Here is a 20,826-nt window from a genome sequence, read left to right on the forward strand (position 1 = left end):
AACAGAGAATCCAACATAAAAAAATCTTAAATTATTGAATAATTCTTAAAGAAATTTTCAAAATTCTTGGCAGTTATCAAAATGCATGGTGTGGGAGGTTTTTCTGTCTATGTGTTACTTTTATTGGTTAATGAATAAAGAAACTGGCTTGGCCTATAGCATGGGAGGAGGAAGGTAGAGTTAGAGAGAAGCCATGTAGCTCTGCAAGAGAAAGACACAAGAAGTTTAGCTGGTAAGCCACAGCCATGTGGCAACACACAGATTACTAGAAATGGGTTAAATTAATATGTAAGAGTTAGCCAATAAGAAGCTAGAGCTAATGGGCCAAGCAGTGATTTAATTACTAGAGTTTCTGTTTGATTGTTTCAGAGCTAAGAGGCCAGGGACAAACAAGTGGCCTTCCTCCAACAAATGCAAATCAAAACAACTCTGAGATTCCATTTTACACCTGTCAGAATGGCTAAAATTAAAATAATTAATATCCAAACAGAATGTGGAGGAAGAGCAACACTTTTCCATTATTGGTAGGAGTGCAAATACATACAGCCATTTTCGAGAACAATATGGTGATTTTTCAGAAAGTCCTGAATAAATTCCTCAAGACACTGTTATATCATTCTTGGGCATATACTCAAAGGATGCTCAATCATACCAGAAGGAAACTTGCTCAGCTGTGTTCATAGCATCTTTATTTGTAATATTCATGATCTTACAACAACCTAGATGCCCCTCAACTGAAGAATGGATAAATAAAATGTGGTTCATTTACACTCGGAATATTGCTTAGCTGTTAAAAGCAATGACATCATGAAATTTAAAAGCAAATAAATGGAACTAGAACTAGAAAAAAAATCATCCTGAGTGAGGTAACCCAGAACCATAAGATAAACGTGTTTTGTACTCACTCATAAGTAGATATATGGTCTATATACTACAGTCCACAGCTCCAGAGGGGCTAGGTAAAAAGATGGGTTCAAGGGCAGGCACTCATATTTCCCTGTGAAGGGAAAATAGAGGAGGCTTCATGGGTGGAGTTGGGGAGATTGGATGGGCGGGAATATGAACATGAGAGAACAGGTTGCGGGTGGAGAGGGATAGAGTACTGAAAGCAATTTCTGGAAAGAGGAAGGGGGTATTTCCCAGTCAGGTAGAATCCTGGTGCAAGGAAAACTCCCAGGAATCTACAAGGATGATCCCAGCTAACACTCCTAGAAAAATCAATACATAACCTGAACTAGCTTTTTCCTGTACCAGTCAAGACTTACAGTGGAGGGATTAGGATGCCAGCCACATAATCTTCAACCTATTGTCTGTCCTGCCTATGGGTAGTGCTAAGGTAAGGGTGGAGCAGAGATTGTAGGAGTGGCGCACAATGACTAGTACAGCCTTAGGTCCATGGCCATGAAAGTCAGTCTACCTCTGACACTGCCTGGAGTTCCAGGACCACAGGTTGGATGGCCCAGACACTTAGGATAGAACCAAACATGATTGGGAAAAAATGTCAATGTAATGGTGCCTAACAATATTCTGCTTACTGATAGATGGGTGATTTTCTAAGTAAAGACTTAAGAATCCTGATAGCAGGGCTAATAACAGGGGTACTACAAATTAATTATTCTAAATTCAGTATATTAAATTAGAGAAAATTTATACCAATAATATTTAAGTGCTTTGCCCATGAGTAAGCAACTAGCTAATACAAACAAAATCTATATTTCTGTTATTCCAACTCTGGTGCCTCTCACAGAACCACGCCACATAAATAAAGGCAAAAATGCCTTTTTTAACAGTAGTCACCTCTTCATATGCTCTTTAAAACTCAGTAAATTTTTATTGAAATAGTTTTGATCATGACTGTATGTTTGTGTGTGTTTCTGTGTGTGTGTGTGTTTTGTATAAACAAGTATATGAATCTGTATGCTCATGTGTGTGGCAGTGTGAGAAGGCTGGCCATTCATGCATTCAACTACTCTCCATTTTATTGTACATAGTCTCTCACTGATCATGATTTTGCCTGGTCTTGATTTTGCCTGTGTGGCCAACGTGTCCCACATATCTGCTTGTCTCTGCCTCCATGGCACTGGGACTGTTAACATTTCTATTATGCACAGCATTTTTATATGGGTTCTGGGATTAAGTTAGGTTCTTGTGTTTATATCACAGGCACTTCACAGACTTATTTATCTATCCCTCATACTCAGTATTATTGATAGAAATCCATGTAAATATAAAGTAAATCTGTCTAAGAACTTGTGGCTGAGAGTTCCTAAACCTAGGAGACTGCCCACTGCTATTACTTTGCCAAAAGACATAGTATTTATCTGCTTTCTGAACACAGATCTCTCTATCCATAGATTAATGCAGCCCTCAATCCTCATCAGAAAACCTTCTTTGTACAGTGGGCAACAGCTTAAAAAGACTTGTCAGTGACTGAAATGAAGAGAATAAGTGTCTGTGGTGTGCTCAGCCATAAGTGGGATATCTACCACATGCCCCCTCTTCCCAGGGATAAGAGAAAAGCATAGAAGAGGAAACAGAATTTAGGGAAGAGTGGGAAGAAAGGATGTATTCTGAGGATGACTGGGTTATTGCATACATTAACACACAGTAACTGTTAGGGAAGGAGATGATATGGGAAAGGAGTTCAGGAGCCCCACCCTAGTTGAGGATCAATTGATAGTTGATAGCTGGTAGGGGAGGCTGGGTCGCTTCTCTTTAGGGGTGTGGTCCCTGGAAGTCTGACAATGCTCCAACAGATGCCTCCACACAACACACACAGTCAGGAGGTCAGCACTAATTAAAGAGAAAAGAAGGAAAATAATACCCTGCCTTGAAGAACTCAAATTTTTAAATGCAAAAGAACTGGGAAATCATCAGTGGAACAGAAAAGTAGAGTTAGGACCAGGCTTAGAAAAAACTTGACGACAAAAACACTCACCGGAAATATGTTTGAGAATGTGCCAAAGATGACATCGGCTACCTCAAAAAGGAGATTGTTTTTCCTATGATGATGCACAGGCCTTGCAATCACTTTCCAGCCTCACTCTAGAGAGTTTCCCCTTCATTTGGTCCTTCAAAATGTGACCAGAGACCACCATCCTAGCCCCAAGTCACTCATGAGGCATCGGAACCGTGGCAACTCGGAACTTAGCATCAGACCTACTGAAGAATGTGCTTTCCCCATCCTCTAGAAAGCTGGGAGGAACTGAGTGTAGGGATCTCTGCTGTGTCATAAATTGAGCTTATGACGAGCCAAGTCAGAAACTTTGTTAAAATTACCAAGGATGATAACATCTACTCATCTATCATGTTGGTTTCATGTTGCAACCTTGATTTTAAATCCCTTTCTGCAGCTACATATCTTTTTATATTTCTCAAGGATAGACTATACCATATATGTGTTTGTATATAGATTAATTAAAATTGTTGCTAATAGTCAAAGCTTCACAAGAATTTAAAATTGCTTTAAAATTGGAAATAAAAATAAGTAATATACATACAAAATTGCTTCATAAAGCCATGTCCCACAAATAAGAAACATAAATAACTTCTATTTCCTAACAAGCAGAAAAATTCTACTACATACCTTCTGTGTTTTTTAAGCCATAATTTTTCCATATATGTCAGACTGTCTTCTGTAAATTCGATATTAATTGGTTCTGTCCAAATTTTCAAATTAGTTTGTACTTCACATTCTTCCACTGAGTCTATAAAAATACACACTGCACATAATTAATGTAGCCATGCCTGTGAATTATTATATTCTTTCTTTAGATAGTCAATTGTTTGTGGAGATCAGTTCTTTGGTACCTATCTCTGTAAGGATATTTGTTACTATATTATGACATACGATGTTGATATAATATCAAGTCCAAGATGTAAATAATGTTAAAAGATTTCTAAAATATTGGTTTTAATACATGATTCCGTGGACAGTATCTTCAAAATCTCATCCAAAAAAAAAAAAACTATATGAGTCAAAAGCTTTACAAAAACAACATGCTCTTAAAAGAAACAAGGGAAATACCATCACTGTAGAATCCTTACACAGAGACACGTGTACAAACAAAAGTATGTATTATAGCCAATTCTATTAATGTTTAAATATCATGGCTAATAAAAAATAATTTGTGATGAATTATATCTTATTCAGAATGAAGAGAACATCGGTTCCCACAAACGTTTGCCTTTGAAGTCATAGACATGCAAATGCTATTATTTCTGAAGTGACACTGACTACAAAACTACTCAGAGCTACTTGAAAGCAATGAAGCATCTGAGAAAAGGAAGCTGATAAATCCAGGACTGGTCGCTTTTCTGACCTCCAGATCCCTCCCCGTTCTCGAACTTGCAGCTTCCCCCAGAATGAAATGCTGGAAGAAAATAGGAAAAGGGAGTGGTGAGGTTTCAAAACAAAATTTGTAGGGATTCTAATGCTAAGCTGGTCCCAACCTCACAGTAAAGACTTTAGCGGCTAGCAATGAGGAGCAGCCAGGTGAAAGCAGTTAAATAGGCAAAATAATGGACTTAGTCAACTTGTTTGATGAAAAGAGACAGAATAAATCTTAAGAGCAACAACTAGAATCTAGTAAATGGAAGAAGAAAAAGAATTAAGAATGTGAATTGTGGATATGAACATTATAGCAGGAGGGGCAGGTGTGTGTGTTTGCACACACATTACTGAAGTTAAAAGAACTGAGATAGAAAAGTTGAAGGTAGGTAGAAGGAAGAGCATTTTTCAGAGAAAGGAATAACTGTGCTTGAGAAATGACTCCCAAATCTGGAAACAGTAGAGGGAAGTAGGGGTGAAAGCAAACAGCCTGTGCTTCCCTTTTCTCCATTCACCAGTGGCACAGTCTCAGCAAATGAAGATGAGGCCTGGCCCGGCTTCGTGTGCTCATCAGTGTTTTGATATCTGTGGTTAATGGCAATCACAAATCGCTAGGAGAACACTCTTTAGTTAAGTATACATTCAGCAAGATACTTTTGTTGAAACCATGCATGCTAGTCAATTCAAGGACACACAGATTCATGATGTGTGTCTTCCTCAGAGAAAGGCTCATGAGCTGTTGCTAGGGCCTCCTTGCCCTGTTGTTGGCTCAGCGGCCTTTTTTTTCTAGGAACTGGTCTAACACTCATCTCATTGTGATGGAGGCAGTTTCCTTAATACATAGCACAAAGATCCAGAGGAGAGGAGTCCAAATAAGCCAATGAGGGAACATTTCAGCAAGAAAGGTCAGAGAAAAAACAGCCTTAGCTCACGGAAAAGCCCAGGCCAGCGAAAGCACCTAAAGGAGTCTGTGGATGACTAAAATTATTAAGGTAAAAATCAGTGACTGAAATAACTGGACAACCTAGATGTTTAAAGCATGCTGATACGCTGAGTGGTATAAAATTCAAGGATTCTTAAAGTGATTTGCAATGACAGCTATACAGTTTAAGCATTGTATTTATCCCCATTATACAAACCAAATTCTAAGTGTCGGAAAATATTAAGTGTTCATGATAAAGAGAACAACAAAATCCTCTGACACTCTTCAGATGGAGTGCCAATTTATGAAAGCACATTTCTGAGTAGTTCATGTTTATCTAGTTTAGGGGAGGACAAACATTTCTGGTAACGCAGCTGTTCTCATCTCAAGTACTGACATCCCTGGAAATATATCCGGGTTATATTTCAAGAAAATATATCGTACAAGAAAAATGTACGATAGTATTGTTCTATATGATCAAAATGAGAAATGTTCTAAACAATAATCAACATTTAGACTGAGAAACGGTGGCACATAAGAGACAATATTGATAATAGGTGAAATGGCAACCGTACATATTTTTGTGCATGAAATGTGGCACATGGTAAGAACACTGAATATCATGGATGTTGCTGTACTTTTCGCATAGTAAAATGACAGCCTTGATATAGTGATAGGCCATTGTTCCCTGTTCACCTAAGTGGCCTTGTGACATCCACCTAATGGCCCATCAATGTCTTTGGGTAGATTCAAGTAAACAAAGGTGCTGCAGACTACAAAATGCTACAAAGCCTAATAGAGATAATGTAAGTCTCGAATTAGAGAGTGAAGTAACATCCTTACCCTGCCATATGAATTGTACCATTATTTCTGATTATAACTAGTGGCAGAAATAGAAAAAAAAATGTGTTTACTGAGTCAAGGATCACCACACTAGAGCTTGTTGTCCAAATCTGACCTATCATTTTCCTATGACTGATTTCTGTATTCATAAATACGAGGCTTTATTGCAACACAGTACGCTCATTCATTCATGCGCTGTCTATGACCTTTTTCCTACTCCATTCAGAACATTGACTAGCTGACCTAGCTTACAGCAAATGTCTACGTTCTGTAGCAGCTTAAGAGCTTCTGTACTAGTGTATCAACTTTTATAATACCTCTAAGATTTACAATGCAAGATTCTTTCAATATTTATGTCTAAGAAAATATTTCCAAAGCACCCAATATGAAAAAATTCAAAGCCAGGCTCTATCTTTTACTTCATGTGAAATAAATTATTATAAACTCAAAAAGTTGGAATTTAAGTGTGTTTCTGGGGTTCTGTGTATTGTCTTTTCTTCATTGCATTTCCTGGTTACATTCTACTAATGTAGAGGCTGTAGGGTTACTATTGCTGTGAGGGACCAAAGGAAAGTTGCAGAGGAAAGGTTTTTTTTTTTTTTTTTTTTTTTTGGTTTTTCGAGACAGGGTTTCTCTGTGGCTTTGGAGCCTGTCCTGGAACTAGCTCTGTAGACCAGGCTGGTCTCGAACTCACAGAGATCCGCCTGCCTCTGCCTCCCGAGTGCTGGGATTAAAGGCATGCGCCACCATAGCCCGGCTAGGAAAGATTTTATTACATGTACAATCTACTGTTTACCACTGAAGGAAGTCAGGTCAAGAACTTAAACAGAAGAGGAACCTGAAGACAGGAGCAGATGTGGAAGCCATGGATAAATGTTACTTAGTGGTTTGCTTCTTCTGGTTTGTTCAGCCTTCTGTCTTATAGAACCACCTTAGAGATGGCTGCAGTCACAATGGGCAAGGCATTCCTACATTAAGAACTAATTTAGAAAATGTCATATAGACTTGCCTTACAGCCCAACGTAATGGAGGTATTTGCTCAACTGAGATTTGATCCTCTCAAATGATTCCAGTTTATGTCAAATTGACACAAAAATTAGTCAGTATAGTTCATGTGAATATGCCATAAAGAAACCTATTATTTTATATGTAAACCAAAAATTGAAACTAAAATATTGCAAAGATTGTTTTGTTCTTTTCGAGACAAGGCTTCTCTGTATCTTTGGTGCCTGCCCTGAAAATAGCTCTTGTAGACCAGGGTGGCCTTGAACTCACAGAGATCTGCCTGCCTCTGCCTCCTGAGTGCTGGGATTAAAGGTGTGAGCCACCAGCTCAAAGAAAGAAAATTTTTAAGGAAAGAAAAAAATGTTACAAACGAAAATCTGTGAGGTTTACTGTGGTTATATATTCAACCTGCAAGTTATGGTTTACAGTTTCCATGCAAACATTTGTTCTCCCATCCGCTCAGTTCATGGTTCTGTTTTGGAGGCTGTGCAGTTTATGGAGGTTGAGCCTTCACTGGAAGAAGTAAAGCCCCCGGAGGCATGCTGTGAGGCACGTAGCAGCATTCTCCTTCCTGCCTTGTCTCTGCTGCCTGCTCTGCTGTGGTGGAAGAAACAAGGAGTCCAGTCATCTGCTCCTGTGGCCTTGAAGTCACCTGCTTATTCCCTTATTTTGATGGGCTGTATCATCTCCAACTGTGAGCTAAAATAAATTGCTCATCCTTTAGGTTGCTCTGCCAGAGATTTGGTCATACTGAAAAGAAATATTATAGACCTACTGCATCTACAGGGTGTTTGCTTTCCTGCCCATTACAACAGCAGACCTAAAACGGAATCATTTTCTAATGACTGCTTCCTTGCAGAAGAAAAAAAAAAAAAGCCGATGCTTCAATGCTCTGTTCATCCGATGATCTGAATTTACATAGAAAACCAAGGCAAACAAGCTCCATGATCATTGCCTGCCTCATAAATATGAAACAACTCACCATTGACCGACTAGTGTGTGCACAAAACTCCCTTGAGAAGCTGTAGCAAATTGTTCTTTATTGTTTTTGAGAATTCGTGTTTTGCCAGGAGTGGAAAGACAAGAAGATTCCTTTATTTTGTTATACGAATATTTGAACAATGCCCATACCTGGTTTTGCTGCATGTTCGTTCTGCTGTTTGTTTTCCTCCTGATGTCCAGCTCTCCACTGAGTTAAGGCTTCCCGAAAGGACTGGGCAGACGCTTCTTCATCAAAAGGCACTTCACACAAGGGCTTGTACCTTGAATTTGTACTTTCTCCTCCTTCTGCTGCTGTAGTTTCTACCTAGCAAGTTAAAAATGTAGCAAAGAGTATTTATTAAACATTTTATAAGACTTGAAAGCAGAAATATTGAATTCAGAAGAATATGTTTTTATATAACATTCATCTAAATACTTTATTGTTTTCTTTAAAACTCTATTGGTAGTTGCGAATGGTCTTCTCAGAAGATGATAATGTAAGAAACTATAAACTGATGATTTTTATGTCTGTTCTTTCTCCTCTACAGCTGTTCCTGCTAGGTACACATTATCCATCCTTCTTCCTCCTCCAACCTTGTGCCCCTTATCTTCTCACATTAGAGCAGTTTTGTGTTTAGGAGATAGGGTCTAATTCTTTATGTAGCCAAGACTGTTCTCAGATTTGAGATATCTGACTTTTGTCTCCTGAGTTATGGGATTATAGGCAAGCAATTATATTAGTTAAAATGAGTATAGATTTGTGTGTGTGTGTGTGTGTGTGTGATTTTATTTTTTGCTGTCAGTGTGCTCAAAACCTTTTAATTCTCTATAATGCAAAGTTTCTCTCAGGGAATACAAAGTGCCTAAAGTACTTTCTCTCTCCTTGACCTATACTGTCATTTCCTCTTTCCCCTATCACTCAACCTATTCCAGCTATTCTTACAATCTTGGAGAAGTGTGAATCATCAGGTCAATTTCCTCTTCAGAGCCTTCTTTACACAGCGAGTTTCCTCATGCTATTCAATTTCTCAAATATCACCTACATAGAGAGTTCTCCACTTAAAATCTTGGAAGTTTTTGTTTTTTTTTTTTTTAGAAATAAAAAGGAGACATAACAACGGACACTGAGGGAAATCCAGGGAATCATTAGATTGTACTTCAAGAACCTGTAGTCTACAAAATTGGAAAACTTAAAAGAAATGGACAACTTTCTTGATAGCTTCCATATACCACAATAAAATCAAGACCAGATAAACAATTTAAATAGACCTCTAATCCCTAAGGAAATAAAGCAGTCATTAAAAGTCTCCCCACCAAAAAAATGCCCAGGTCTAGATGACTTCAGCACAGAATGTTATAAGAATTTCAAAGAAGAGCAAATTCCAATACTCGTCAAATTTTTTCCACACAATAGAAATGGTACAAACATTGCCAAACTCCCTTTATGAGGCTACAGTTACCCTAATACCAAACCACACACAAATGCAACAAAGAAACAGAAATACAGACCAGACTCTCTCTTGATCATCAATGCAAAAATCTTTAATATAATACCGGCAAAATGCTTCCAAGACCAAAACTCTACTGGATCTCTCTTGACACTAAATGAAACCTCCAGGAGTAGGAATTGGTTACATCTAATTGAGATGTTTGCCCAAGAGGCTCATAGAAACTCCAGATCAATTCAGGTTATTGTCAAGCTGATTAGTAGCTCTACACAAATTTCTATTAGATAATCATTTCTATCAGATTTTCATTTTTAAATGTGCATTGTTTTGTCTCCTAATTATTTTTTAATATTTATTTATTTATTTATTTATTTATTTATTTATTATGCGTACAATATTCTGTCTGTGTGTATGTCTGCAGGCCAGAAGAGGGCACCAGACCTCATTACATATGGTTGTGAGCCACCATGTGGTTGCCGGGAATTGAACTCAAGACCTTTGGAAGAGCAGGCAATGCTCTTAACTGCTGAGCCATCTCTCCAGTCCCCTGTCTCCTAATTCTTAACATTTTCTCTTTTTTTGTATGTTTACTGTTTTCTTCTGGTTTACTTGTTTTATTAACCTGTATATTTTCAATGGAGTCAAGGTGATCTTAAAATTACTTTTATAGTCCAGTATATCCAGTTACTAAAACGAGTAAATAGTAACTCACAATATTGTAAAGCATCATCCCCAAATGTGTATTTCTGGTAATGGACATGAATGGATGTTGATCAGGAAATAGCCTGCTTTGCCCTCAGTTTACCTCAGTGCTGTTGTCCTCAAGAACTGGGGCTTTGGTTTCCTCTTGACTTTTACTGGACGCTTCTGGAGACGTATTCCCTTCATTAGGTGGGTTTGCTTCCTTTATAAATTGATGAGCAACATCTAACACGTTGGATAATATTTGAGATTTTGCCTATTAAGAAAGGAAGAGTGTTGTCAACATGAATATAGGAGCCTAAGTATTTTACAACAAAAAATCAAGTTTACAGAGTTGTACGACTCAGTAAATTTAATAAAATTTAATTTTTACTTAAAATAAAAAAATACCATTTTGTTTTTTATTTATTTGAGATCATATAGAATTATATAATTTAACCCTTTGCATTTCTCCTTTCAAAATTTCCCATACACCCCCTTGTTCTCATTCAAATACATACTATTTTTCATTTAATATTGTCACATGAATACCAGTATATATACTTGTACATACATTTATTTTCCTAAATATACCATGCTCAGTATGTATAATGTTATTTGGTTATATGTTTTCAGGGCTGACAGTTTGGTATTAGATAAATAATTGGTGTGCTCTTCCCTAAGGAAGTTGATTTCTTTCTTGACTCCCTGTATTTTTCTGTGCATTATTCAGGCCTTATGCCCCCCCCCCGCCGCCGTCCATGCATTTGTATATGTCTATCGTTATTTTCTTTGTTAAGCTCTTTTTTATGCATTCGTGTTTGTAAGACATTAAGGCTGCATCTTTTAAAATTACTAGGAGAAACAATCCCACAGCAAACTCCTGGAACCTATGGCTCTTTTATATTTTATGGCTTCTTTTCCTCAAGTATTGAAGCTATTTTTATAGGTGTATTATTGGGACTAAACTTCAGGCTTCTATATTTTGATTGCTTGTGGTTTTCTGTCTATTGCAAAGAGAAGTTTCCTTAATGCATTGTGAAGACTACTCTGACCTGTGGGTATTGAGTAGTAAACAAAAACTAAAAGTGTAATTAGGTAAAATGTTGGCTTAGTAACATGGCAATTGTAGGTTCTCCTCCAAGATCCATACTTTCACTAACTCTGAGTGGTTGGGTAGGATTCCAGTACCAGGCATGATTTCCCTTTGACTGGAAGCTCTTATGTTCAACTAGAGTGTTGCTACTGCCACTATATGGGAGCCACTGCTGTACCCTCAGTGTTATTGTGCCGTGTTGGTAGTTACTGTCATTTGTGGACACCATGGCTTGGAAGAACTGTTGGCTGCTTCCCTCCTTTGGAAGCTTGCCTTGTTTCATCTGATATAAACCATCCTAACAGTGGCAGCCATCTACTGAAGGCAATATTTGAGACCCATAATATTCTAACTATCTTTATCTTGTTATTTTGTTATTGAAAATCTCAAATGTAAGCAGCCTTTTTATTTTTCTGTCTTAGGGATAAAGCAGCACATGCTCAGAAAGTTTAAATTACAGCCTTTGGTCACATAGTCAGTGGGAAGCAGAGAAGGGATGTGTGCAAGTCTAAGGATTCATAGCTTTTCCACTATGATACCCTCAAACAGAATGCTGTGTTACATTATGTATGCTGTGGCGAAAAGGAAAACGCTAAATGTATCACATCTATTAAGATCCTAGTTGCGTTGCAATGAGTTTTCCTTTGTAACAAAATATATTCAAAAAGCACATACTATCCAGATGTAGACAGCAGAAATTTCTCTCTGTGTACTTTTCTAAAACTCCAAATCATTCCACATTTTATGTCTTCACTCCAGGGGTGACCTACAGGAAATGCTCTGCTACTGTATCTTTATCTTCATCCTCTTGGCCTCCAAATATCCTACGTCTCCCTCTAAAGCCACCCCTTGCTTTTCTACAGTGCCTTGACACCTCCAATTCTATTTTATGACACCTGGAGATCTTTACCATCACTTATTCTATGGGTTTCACATCACCATTTGGCATGTGTCCGTCTTATCATTTTAAGAAGCTCATGGAAAGGAGCTTTACTAAACCTTGCACAGCTATCACTGTGTCCACTAAGTGGTGATTGGTAAATAATAATAAAAATAAAAATAAAGTCTAAAAAGAGGTAAAAGAGCTGCAGAGATTTTAAAATGAATTGAAAAATGATGTTAAAAATAACTATTCTTATGTCTCCTCAGGGCATGAATCTGGATAGGGGAAACTTGAAAAGGTTTATTTTCTGGGAAGTTTCCTATCAGCAGGTAGGCTGCTCTGTCCCATGACTCTATAAAATTTGAACTAATTGGATCTAAATTTCAACTAATTTGCAAGAGTGAAACACAGAGTTTCCAAAGACTCTCTAAGATACTGAGCATCTGGAACGAAAAATATAAATCTCACTTATCAGAAAGTATAAAAAAAAGAATAAGAGTACAATAAGATTCAGACGTTACTGTTTTCTCCTCTGCCATGGCAATATTCCTATTTTAAAATATTCACCTAGTTAAAAAGATTAATTTGCTAAGATTTTATTGAAACTCTTCAGCTGTGACATTCTACAAATCTATTAAGATCCATTGCAACCTGAACTAGTGATAAATCAGTGATTATCAAGCCAAGCAGTTTTCTTTCACACTGAATATATAGATACCCATGAAAATATGACTATGTGCCTGACACACATGTATTGCTACATATCCCGTATACTGACTTGTGTCAGCTCCTCCACATTTCCCCAGTGAATATCCACACAAATATGTGCAGTTTTTGTTTTAGATGACATTTAAGCCAGTGATAAAGATCAGCCTTAAAGAAACAACTGTGTTTTAGTCATTACTTTTATTCCAAAAAATAACTGAGCAGAAGTCTGATTGAAAATTACCTGGAAAAAAATGCCTGTGAATCTTAAAAGCACTCACATTGTTTGGCTTTCATATAATATTTATAAAATATCAAAAGTATAGTAAATATTATAGAAAATCATTAAAAGTATAGATAAAAATGCCAAAAAGCCTTATTCTTGCTCTAATATGAATCCTGATACCAACATTCCAATACCTTTATAATATCCTTAAATAGCATATTAAATATCAATTTATGGCAAAAATATATATTGAAGTTAATTTACTGATGGTAGTCTTCTCCTTTAGAGGATGGCAGATTGCATAGAGAGATGTCTACTAGGGTCTTTGGGAAATGGACCAGCAAAAGTTGGAGAAGAGTTTTTAGAAATAAACCTAGCCAAGGGCATGAAATGCCTGTGTAATGGAAATTTTAAAATACTGAAGAATGAAATTGATGAAGGTTCTCCTTTCTAGAAAATGGAAAAACCTCCCATATTTTCCCATGAATTGGCAGAATGAATATTGTGATAATGCTATCAAACCAGAAAAGCTCTAATGGTTTGAGAAATTCCTATAAAAATTCAAATGATAGTCTTCACAGAGAAAAAAAAAATACTTACTATCCATACAAAAGCTCAAAGTACCCAGGAAGTCAAAACAATCATAATCAATTAAACGTTTAATGATGTCATGTTTTATTGGAAAGTCATTGTACCAAAAACATCATGACTCTGAAGGGAAAAGATAGACCATGAGAGAAATATAGAGGAGCCAGGAGCAAACTCATTCACCTACAGTCAACTCATCTTGGACAAACATGGCAGAAGCATACATTTGCAAAAATACAGCATGTTAAGCAAATGTTTCTTTTAAAACAACAACAACAAAAAAGAAAAGAAAAGAAAACTGAGTATCCGTATCCAGAAGAATGAAGCTAGACAGCTCCCTTTCTAAAATAAAACGTTTTAATTCATTTTTGAGAAGTTTGTGTAATGGGCTTTGTTTCGTTACCTTCTCCTTCTCCCATCACTTCTCCAAATTCACAAACACTTCTCTACTTACTCTTATTCTGTACCTTTTCTTGTATTTGAAAATGACCTATTTAGTCTAATTTGTGCTGTCTGTATACTAATGGATGTGGAGTCATCCACTAAAGCATGATCACCCTGAAAGGGCCACCCCCTAAAATAAACCTGACCCCTCCAGAAGCCATCAGCTACCTATAACTCCACAGGTAAGGTTTATGGGGTGAAGACCCAGCTATTTGTGCACAAATAAACAAAGCAAACAAAAAAAAATGAAAATGGATCAAAGACCTTAATTTGGTACCAGAAATGTATTGGGGAAAATACTACAAGTTTTTTCTAGACACACTGCAGTAGCTCAGGAAATTGTTACTAGAATATCAAATGAAATGCATAGAATGGAAAAGGTTTTGTACAGCTAAAGAAAAAAAATATTTGAGTTTAAAAGCATCCTACAGAATGGGAAGAATCTTTGTCAGATATATATCTGACAGAGGACTGACATCTAAAATATAAAACCCAGTCAATGACTGGTCTAATGAAATGATGGGACTGTTCTCAGAAGAAGAAGTACAAATGACCGATAAACATTTAAAAATATGCTTGGTATTTTTATCCTCTAGTTTGAATGATATTTAAAACTACCTTTAGAATCTTCACCCCGGTTAGAACGATGATCATTCAAAATTAAAACTCCTTCAGAAATCCTATCAAGTGCTAGTTGGAGAATATGAGCATAGGGAAGGAGAGAGGGAATGGGGGGACAGGAGGGAGGAGGAACAGAGGATAGAATATAAAATAAATTAAATAAATGTAAAAGGTAATCTAGCTTTAGAAGGTGGTGAGGATGCTGAGAGGTGAAGGTGACCTCTCACCGCAGATCTCTGTGCAGTTCCCTCTCTGAGGTACTCACCTAACCTCAGAAAAACAGTAAAAAGCAAATTTTTGCTTTTAGTTTACATTAATCTACTTTTTGTCTTTGTATTTGACTAACCATGCAAAACATCCCATCATATTAAAGTCTTAAAATACTTAAATTCTTCCTAGAGATAACTACAGTTAACATGTGGGAACACATCCCTGAAAAATTTTGCATCTATTTAGAGGTACACATTTAAACTTGCGATGCAAGTCACATCATCTTTCATTTAGTGATACAACAGCCATCATCTTAGACACTAAATTGTCAATGAATAATAATGTAAAGATGATTGTGTTTATAATGGATTAGTATGTCTATTTACCATAATACCATATATTAAGGAATTGTTTTCAAACTGAGAAACAACTCAGAGATAATTTTCTTTATATCTTCTAAACATAACAATTTAAGTACAGCAGTGCTAACAGGTATGAACAAAATATGGAGACTAAGATTGCATAAATTTTTCTGTGCAAATATACTCCATGTTAAGAATGTTTAAATTCAAATAAACACAGCCTTGAAAGAACATAGTAAATTGTATATTTCACTGAAGCCACAGAATATGATCTACTGCCAGCATTTCTATGTTCCCTCACGTCTTTCACCCCACAGTGTGATGGTCAGATTTCATCTTGTAACTGTTCTAAATTCTCACCTCAGCTTTTCTTCCCTTAGAGTGATATTATCTTTCAAATTACACGCAAGAAGAATTCATCACTCTTACAATCCAGCATTAATCAAAGTGAAGAGAGCTGATAATTTGTAGTATTTTGGAGTGGATGGCAGGCATCTTGTAAAAGTTAAAATCTAAGAGGAAAAGTTTTAGTTTAAAAACACGGCATGCTTGATGGCAGCCTCGGTACTACAGGACTGTACCTCCCGCTGTCAACTAAATCTCTCGGTGTTCAGTAATAAATACCAGTGATCACACTGACACAGCCATATTTCTTTAAGTTCAGGCTCTAAAAACGTTAACACACTGCTCACGCCATCTTACTTTGCACGTTTTTTGAAAACAGAAATGGGAATTCATCTCCTCCATTCATTATATTTTCGGTACGGGTTGATTTAGGGATGAGAGTGACACTAAATAATCAATGTGATACTGGTTTGAACTTGTGACTCTGGTGCTCCAGTGTGCTGATTGTCACACATCACCACATCCACACGAACTCTCCCAGTATAGTGTTAGCTTTCTCTGGTTTCCCACTTGTGAAATTTTAGAAATTATTTATTGTAAACCCAGGCTTCACTGTAAATTGATCGCTCTAAACTTGGCAGAAGAGTTCTGCTGTTCATAGAGATAAAGAGACAAAGCAATACACACCTAGAGAAAAAAAATGTCTTACAAGAATAGACCCAAAGGGTACTATGAATTCATTACAATAGTTAATACATATTGACTATTTGGAATTACCATTAACTATATAATTTTTAGAAGAACAAGTTGCATACTAAATTGCTTATCAATACATACAGCAATTGTAATAGTCTGTGTGCCTATGATTAAAAGCAATATCTTGAAAAAATTTTTAAAATTTATCTTAAAATATTTTAAAAATTAAAATAACTTATTTAAAAAATACAAGCTTTTATACACTTTAAATAACTAATTAAGTATGGAAAATTTAAGTGTTATCTCCAATTTTTAATTAGTAAAATATACCTCTGTTCTTAGAGTAAACTAGTTTGTTTTCTGAATAATTTATTTTTACAAATTAAAGTATTAAAGTATTTCCCCTAAATGTAGTCTTTATCTTAACCGAATTCTGTTTACGACTTTAGGGAGGAGTTCAACAAATGATTGGTCAAAAGTTTCATCTACTCTTCTACTCTTTTTACTCAAAGAAAACATCAAGTAAAAGCTACAAACTTTCTAAACAGCAGGCAATTAGAAACAAAAACTGGAATTTGTATCAAAGTCCCTACATGTTCATGGACAGATGCAGAGAAAGCCAGATGTGTAGACTAAAAAAAGTTGCAATGCAGGGACCCACAGCATTTGGCGAGGATAAAAGGAGAGCTCCTTGGGGAAAGAATGCTTGTTATGTGAGCATAGATCTCAAGGTCCAAATCAGGAGGAGAAGGAGAGAGAGCACGAGCAAGGAACTCAGGACCGCGAGGGGTCACCCACACACTGAGACAATGGGGATGTTCTATCGGGAACTCACCAAGGCCAGCTGGCCTGAGTCTGAAAAAGCATGGGATAAAACCGGACTCGCTGAACATCGTGGACAATGAGGACTACTGAGAACTCAAGAAAAATGGCAATGGGTTTCTGATCCTACTGCACGTACTGGCTTTGTGGGAGCCTAGGCAATTTGGATGCTCACCTTACTAGAAATGGATGGAGGTGGGGGTTCCTTGGACTTCCCACAGAGCAGGGAACCCTGATTGCTCTTTGGGCTGATGAGGGAGGGGGACTTGATTGGGGGAGGGGGAGAGAAATGGGAGGCGGCGGCGGGGAATAGACAGAAATCTTTAATAAATAAATAAATTTTAAAAAGTCAATAAAAACATTTATCTTTTGCATCAAATTTGACTCAGCCTCACCTAGTTAAAAAAAAAAACAAACAAACAAACAAAAAAAAACACCTTAAATTCAAGTCCTCAGCATCCCTGAAAGAAGACAGTTGTCCTCACTGGCATGGTTATAAACTTTTCACGACAGGAACAGAGTAACAGGAAGAGTGGTGGAGGTTACTGCCCTCTGACCTAATTCTGGGTTCAGTGAGATATCCTGAGAATGACTCAAAACAGTGATAGAGCAGAATCACCAGGGTCCTTCTCTATCCTCTGCATATGAGACTGGGCATCAGCATCCTACACACACCTGTGTGCATGCAACACACACACACACACACACACACACGTGCCCATGCACACACACACACACACACACACACATTGAAAATTCAGCAAATGAAAAACTGAAAAAGAATGCATATTGAAGCTGTCTGCTCATTATATCCAAACAACATGTGATAACTGCATAAGCATGCATCATTCCAATATGGAAAAACTTATTGTACTAACTGCAAACCCGACAGGAATCAAATCCTGGAAGTATAAAAATACGTGCCTGAAGTTCCAGCAATATATACCTTTAGTTGTTCCTTTCCCATAAAGGACTGACTGGTTCCTATCAAGTTTTATTAATTGTTGATTTAGGCATTATTATTTTTCCTGTATCCTAAGGAAATAATCAAAATGATAAAGAGTCTGGAAATTCACTGCACAACAGACAAAGATGCCAAATAAACTTAATCTAGATTTTATATATAATATTACCATAAAGTAACAGTGCATATGAAATAAAACAGATCTCATTCAATTAAAATATTTTTCACAAGACAAGATGACATGTGAATGTTATTGCTCCAGATATAATGTGTTACCAAAAAAAACTGTAAACATCCTGTCTCAGGAAAGCAAAAGGCATGATTTGTGTCTAAATAATTGTACTTTTCAATTTTTATTGGATCAAGAATTTCTTAAGGAGCAATTTTTAAAGTGAGCCAGGATAACCAAAGAAAGCAACACAGGAAATTCACACCTGCAATCTTGCTACCTATTTGCAGTTTTGATGCCATATAATTATGCACTATAATAATTATCTTAGCAAGTACTTACTGTTGTTTTCAGCTAATATTACGTGTATAATTAATGCACTCAGCTGAGTTAGCTGCTTTCAGTAATTACTCATATTTGAACTACATGAAGAACAAACGTTTCATATTCAATTATTTGAATAACAGATTTTCAGACATAGCAGTATAAATTCACCAGCAAACAGTGATCAAGAAAACTGTCACATTTGGGTGTTAAATATAGAATCACTCTTGAATCACCAATGAAAAATTTTATTCTATAAAAAGCGATTATCATAAACTAATTCCACCAAAACAACTGTAAAGTTTGTCAAACCTTGTAAAAAAAATTAGGGGACAATGTAGTTAGTATCTGCATTTTATAAAGGATCCTGAAATAAATAGCACTGTGTCATCAAATAAATGTTTAGATATTTGGTTGGTCATTGAAAAATCTCCAAATAGCATTTTATTATCCAAAATTTTGAATAAGGAGGAGTGTATATTGTTAAATATGTAATAAATCAAAATGTGAAACTTTCATTCACTATTTTATAAAAGTCTTCCAAAATAGGTTTATGTACTCATAGAAAGAGTCCTCAGTACACGGTGCTCTCCTGTTACTCCAGGCATTTTTGTGAACATCAAAACCATAGGACTTCAGCTTTTAAAATAGTTTTAATAATACTTTTGTGTGTTTGGGTGTTTTATCTGCAGATATTTCTGTGCAACAGCTCGAGTGTTGCCATCAGGGGCCAGAGAGGTGTCATATCAAGTGCAGCTAGAGTTCCAATCAGTTATAAGCTGTCATGTTTGCACTGAGAATCAAATATTGGCCCTCTGGAAGAGTAGTCAATATTCTTAGTGGCTGTGCCATCTCTCCAGTGTCAAGACTCTGTCATCTATGGACTCCATTGAACCCCATCTCTGATTTCCTTCTCCTTGTATTCATTAACAAACATTGTTGTGTATGTTCGGCTATTTTTGCTTATCACACATTTCTAGAATTATATAGTATTTTGCCTTCTGTGATGACAACTCTTGGTTATCAGCTTGGATTTTATCTGAAATGAACTACAATCCAGAAATAGAGGGCACACTTGTAAAGGATTTTCAACTTTGTTTGAAGTGGGTCGATCCAATTGTAATCTGGACCTTTGAGGTAGGAAGACACACAACTTGCATCCAGATTTTGAGGCAAGAGGACACAAACTTTGATACACATTTTAAAAAGCTAGATGACACAGGACTTTAATTCAAATTCAGGTTTTTTTGGAGGGTACATATCTTTTATTCATATATATATGGATATATAATGCATAACTTCAAGAGATTAAAAAAATGGAATAGCCCCCTTATCATATCTGAACACCATGCATTAAAGTGAGAATTAAACAATGACACCAATTGCAGAAAGCCTACAAACTCATGGAAACTGAACAATGCTCAAGTGAATCACCCCTGGGTCAAGGAAAAAATAAAGAAAATAAAAACTTCCCTGAACTCAATGAAAATTAATACACAGCATACCCAAACCTATGGAATACTATGAAAGCTTTGCTAAGAGGAAAGTTCATAGGAATAGTGCTTTCATAAAGAAAATGGAGAAATCTTGTACTATCAACTTAACAGCACACCTGAAAGTTCTAGAAGAAAAAGAAGTAGACTCAACAAGGTGTAGATAATAGGAAATAATCAAATTGAGGGTTGAAATCAGTAAGATAGAAGCAAGACAACAGTACAAAGATTTAGTGAAACAACAAACTGATTCTTTGAGGAAATCAACACGACAGATGAACCCTTACGATGTGGGATGTCCTTCTGTGTATGTGCTGCTTTTATTAGTTGACGTATAAAGTTATTTTAACCAATGACTTAGCAGAGTAAAACCAGGAAGGCAATCTAAACAGAGATATGGAAAAAGAGTAGGCAGAGTAAAGGAGATGCCATGTATCTGCCAAAGGAGAACACTGGAACCTACAGGTAAGCCACAGCTCCATGGTGATACACAGATTAATATAAATGGGTTAATTAATATATAAGAACTACCTAACAATATTCCTGGGTCATTGGCCAAGCGGTGTTGCATGCAATCCCTATTTACAAAAATGGCATGCACAATCTGGGGCATGAGTCCACATAAGATATAAAAGAGCTTAAAGAAAGTGGGGGGGGGAGAGAGAGAG

At 36.6% G+C, this 20,826-nt stretch overlaps 1 protein-coding gene across 2 annotated transcripts in view; it reads right to left on the reverse strand.

Moving 5' to 3' along the window:
- Zbbx (zinc finger B-box domain containing) overlaps nt 1-20,826 on the reverse strand; it is an 84,345-nt gene that overhangs the window by 29,298 nt on the left and 34,221 nt on the right. The window contains exons 9-11 of one of the 2 annotated variants that reach the window (XM_013348300.1): nt 10,335-10,487; nt 8,232-8,406; nt 3,587-3,707 (exon numbers count right to left, since the gene is read on the reverse strand). In XM_013348300.1, the coding sequence (XP_013203754.1) occupies nt 3,587-3,707; nt 8,232-8,406; nt 10,335-10,487 (449 nt within the window). Of the gene's footprint in view, nt 1-3,586; nt 3,723-8,231; nt 8,407-10,334; nt 10,488-20,826 lie in introns of both variants that reach the window. The other variant, XM_026788141.1, reaches the window with a different exon arrangement.

The sequence above is a fragment of the Microtus ochrogaster genome, chromosome 1 (genome assembly GCF_000317375.1).
Source record: "Microtus ochrogaster isolate Prairie Vole_2 chromosome 1, MicOch1.0, whole genome shotgun sequence".
NCBI lineage: Eukaryota > Metazoa > Chordata > Mammalia > Rodentia > Cricetidae > Microtus > Microtus ochrogaster.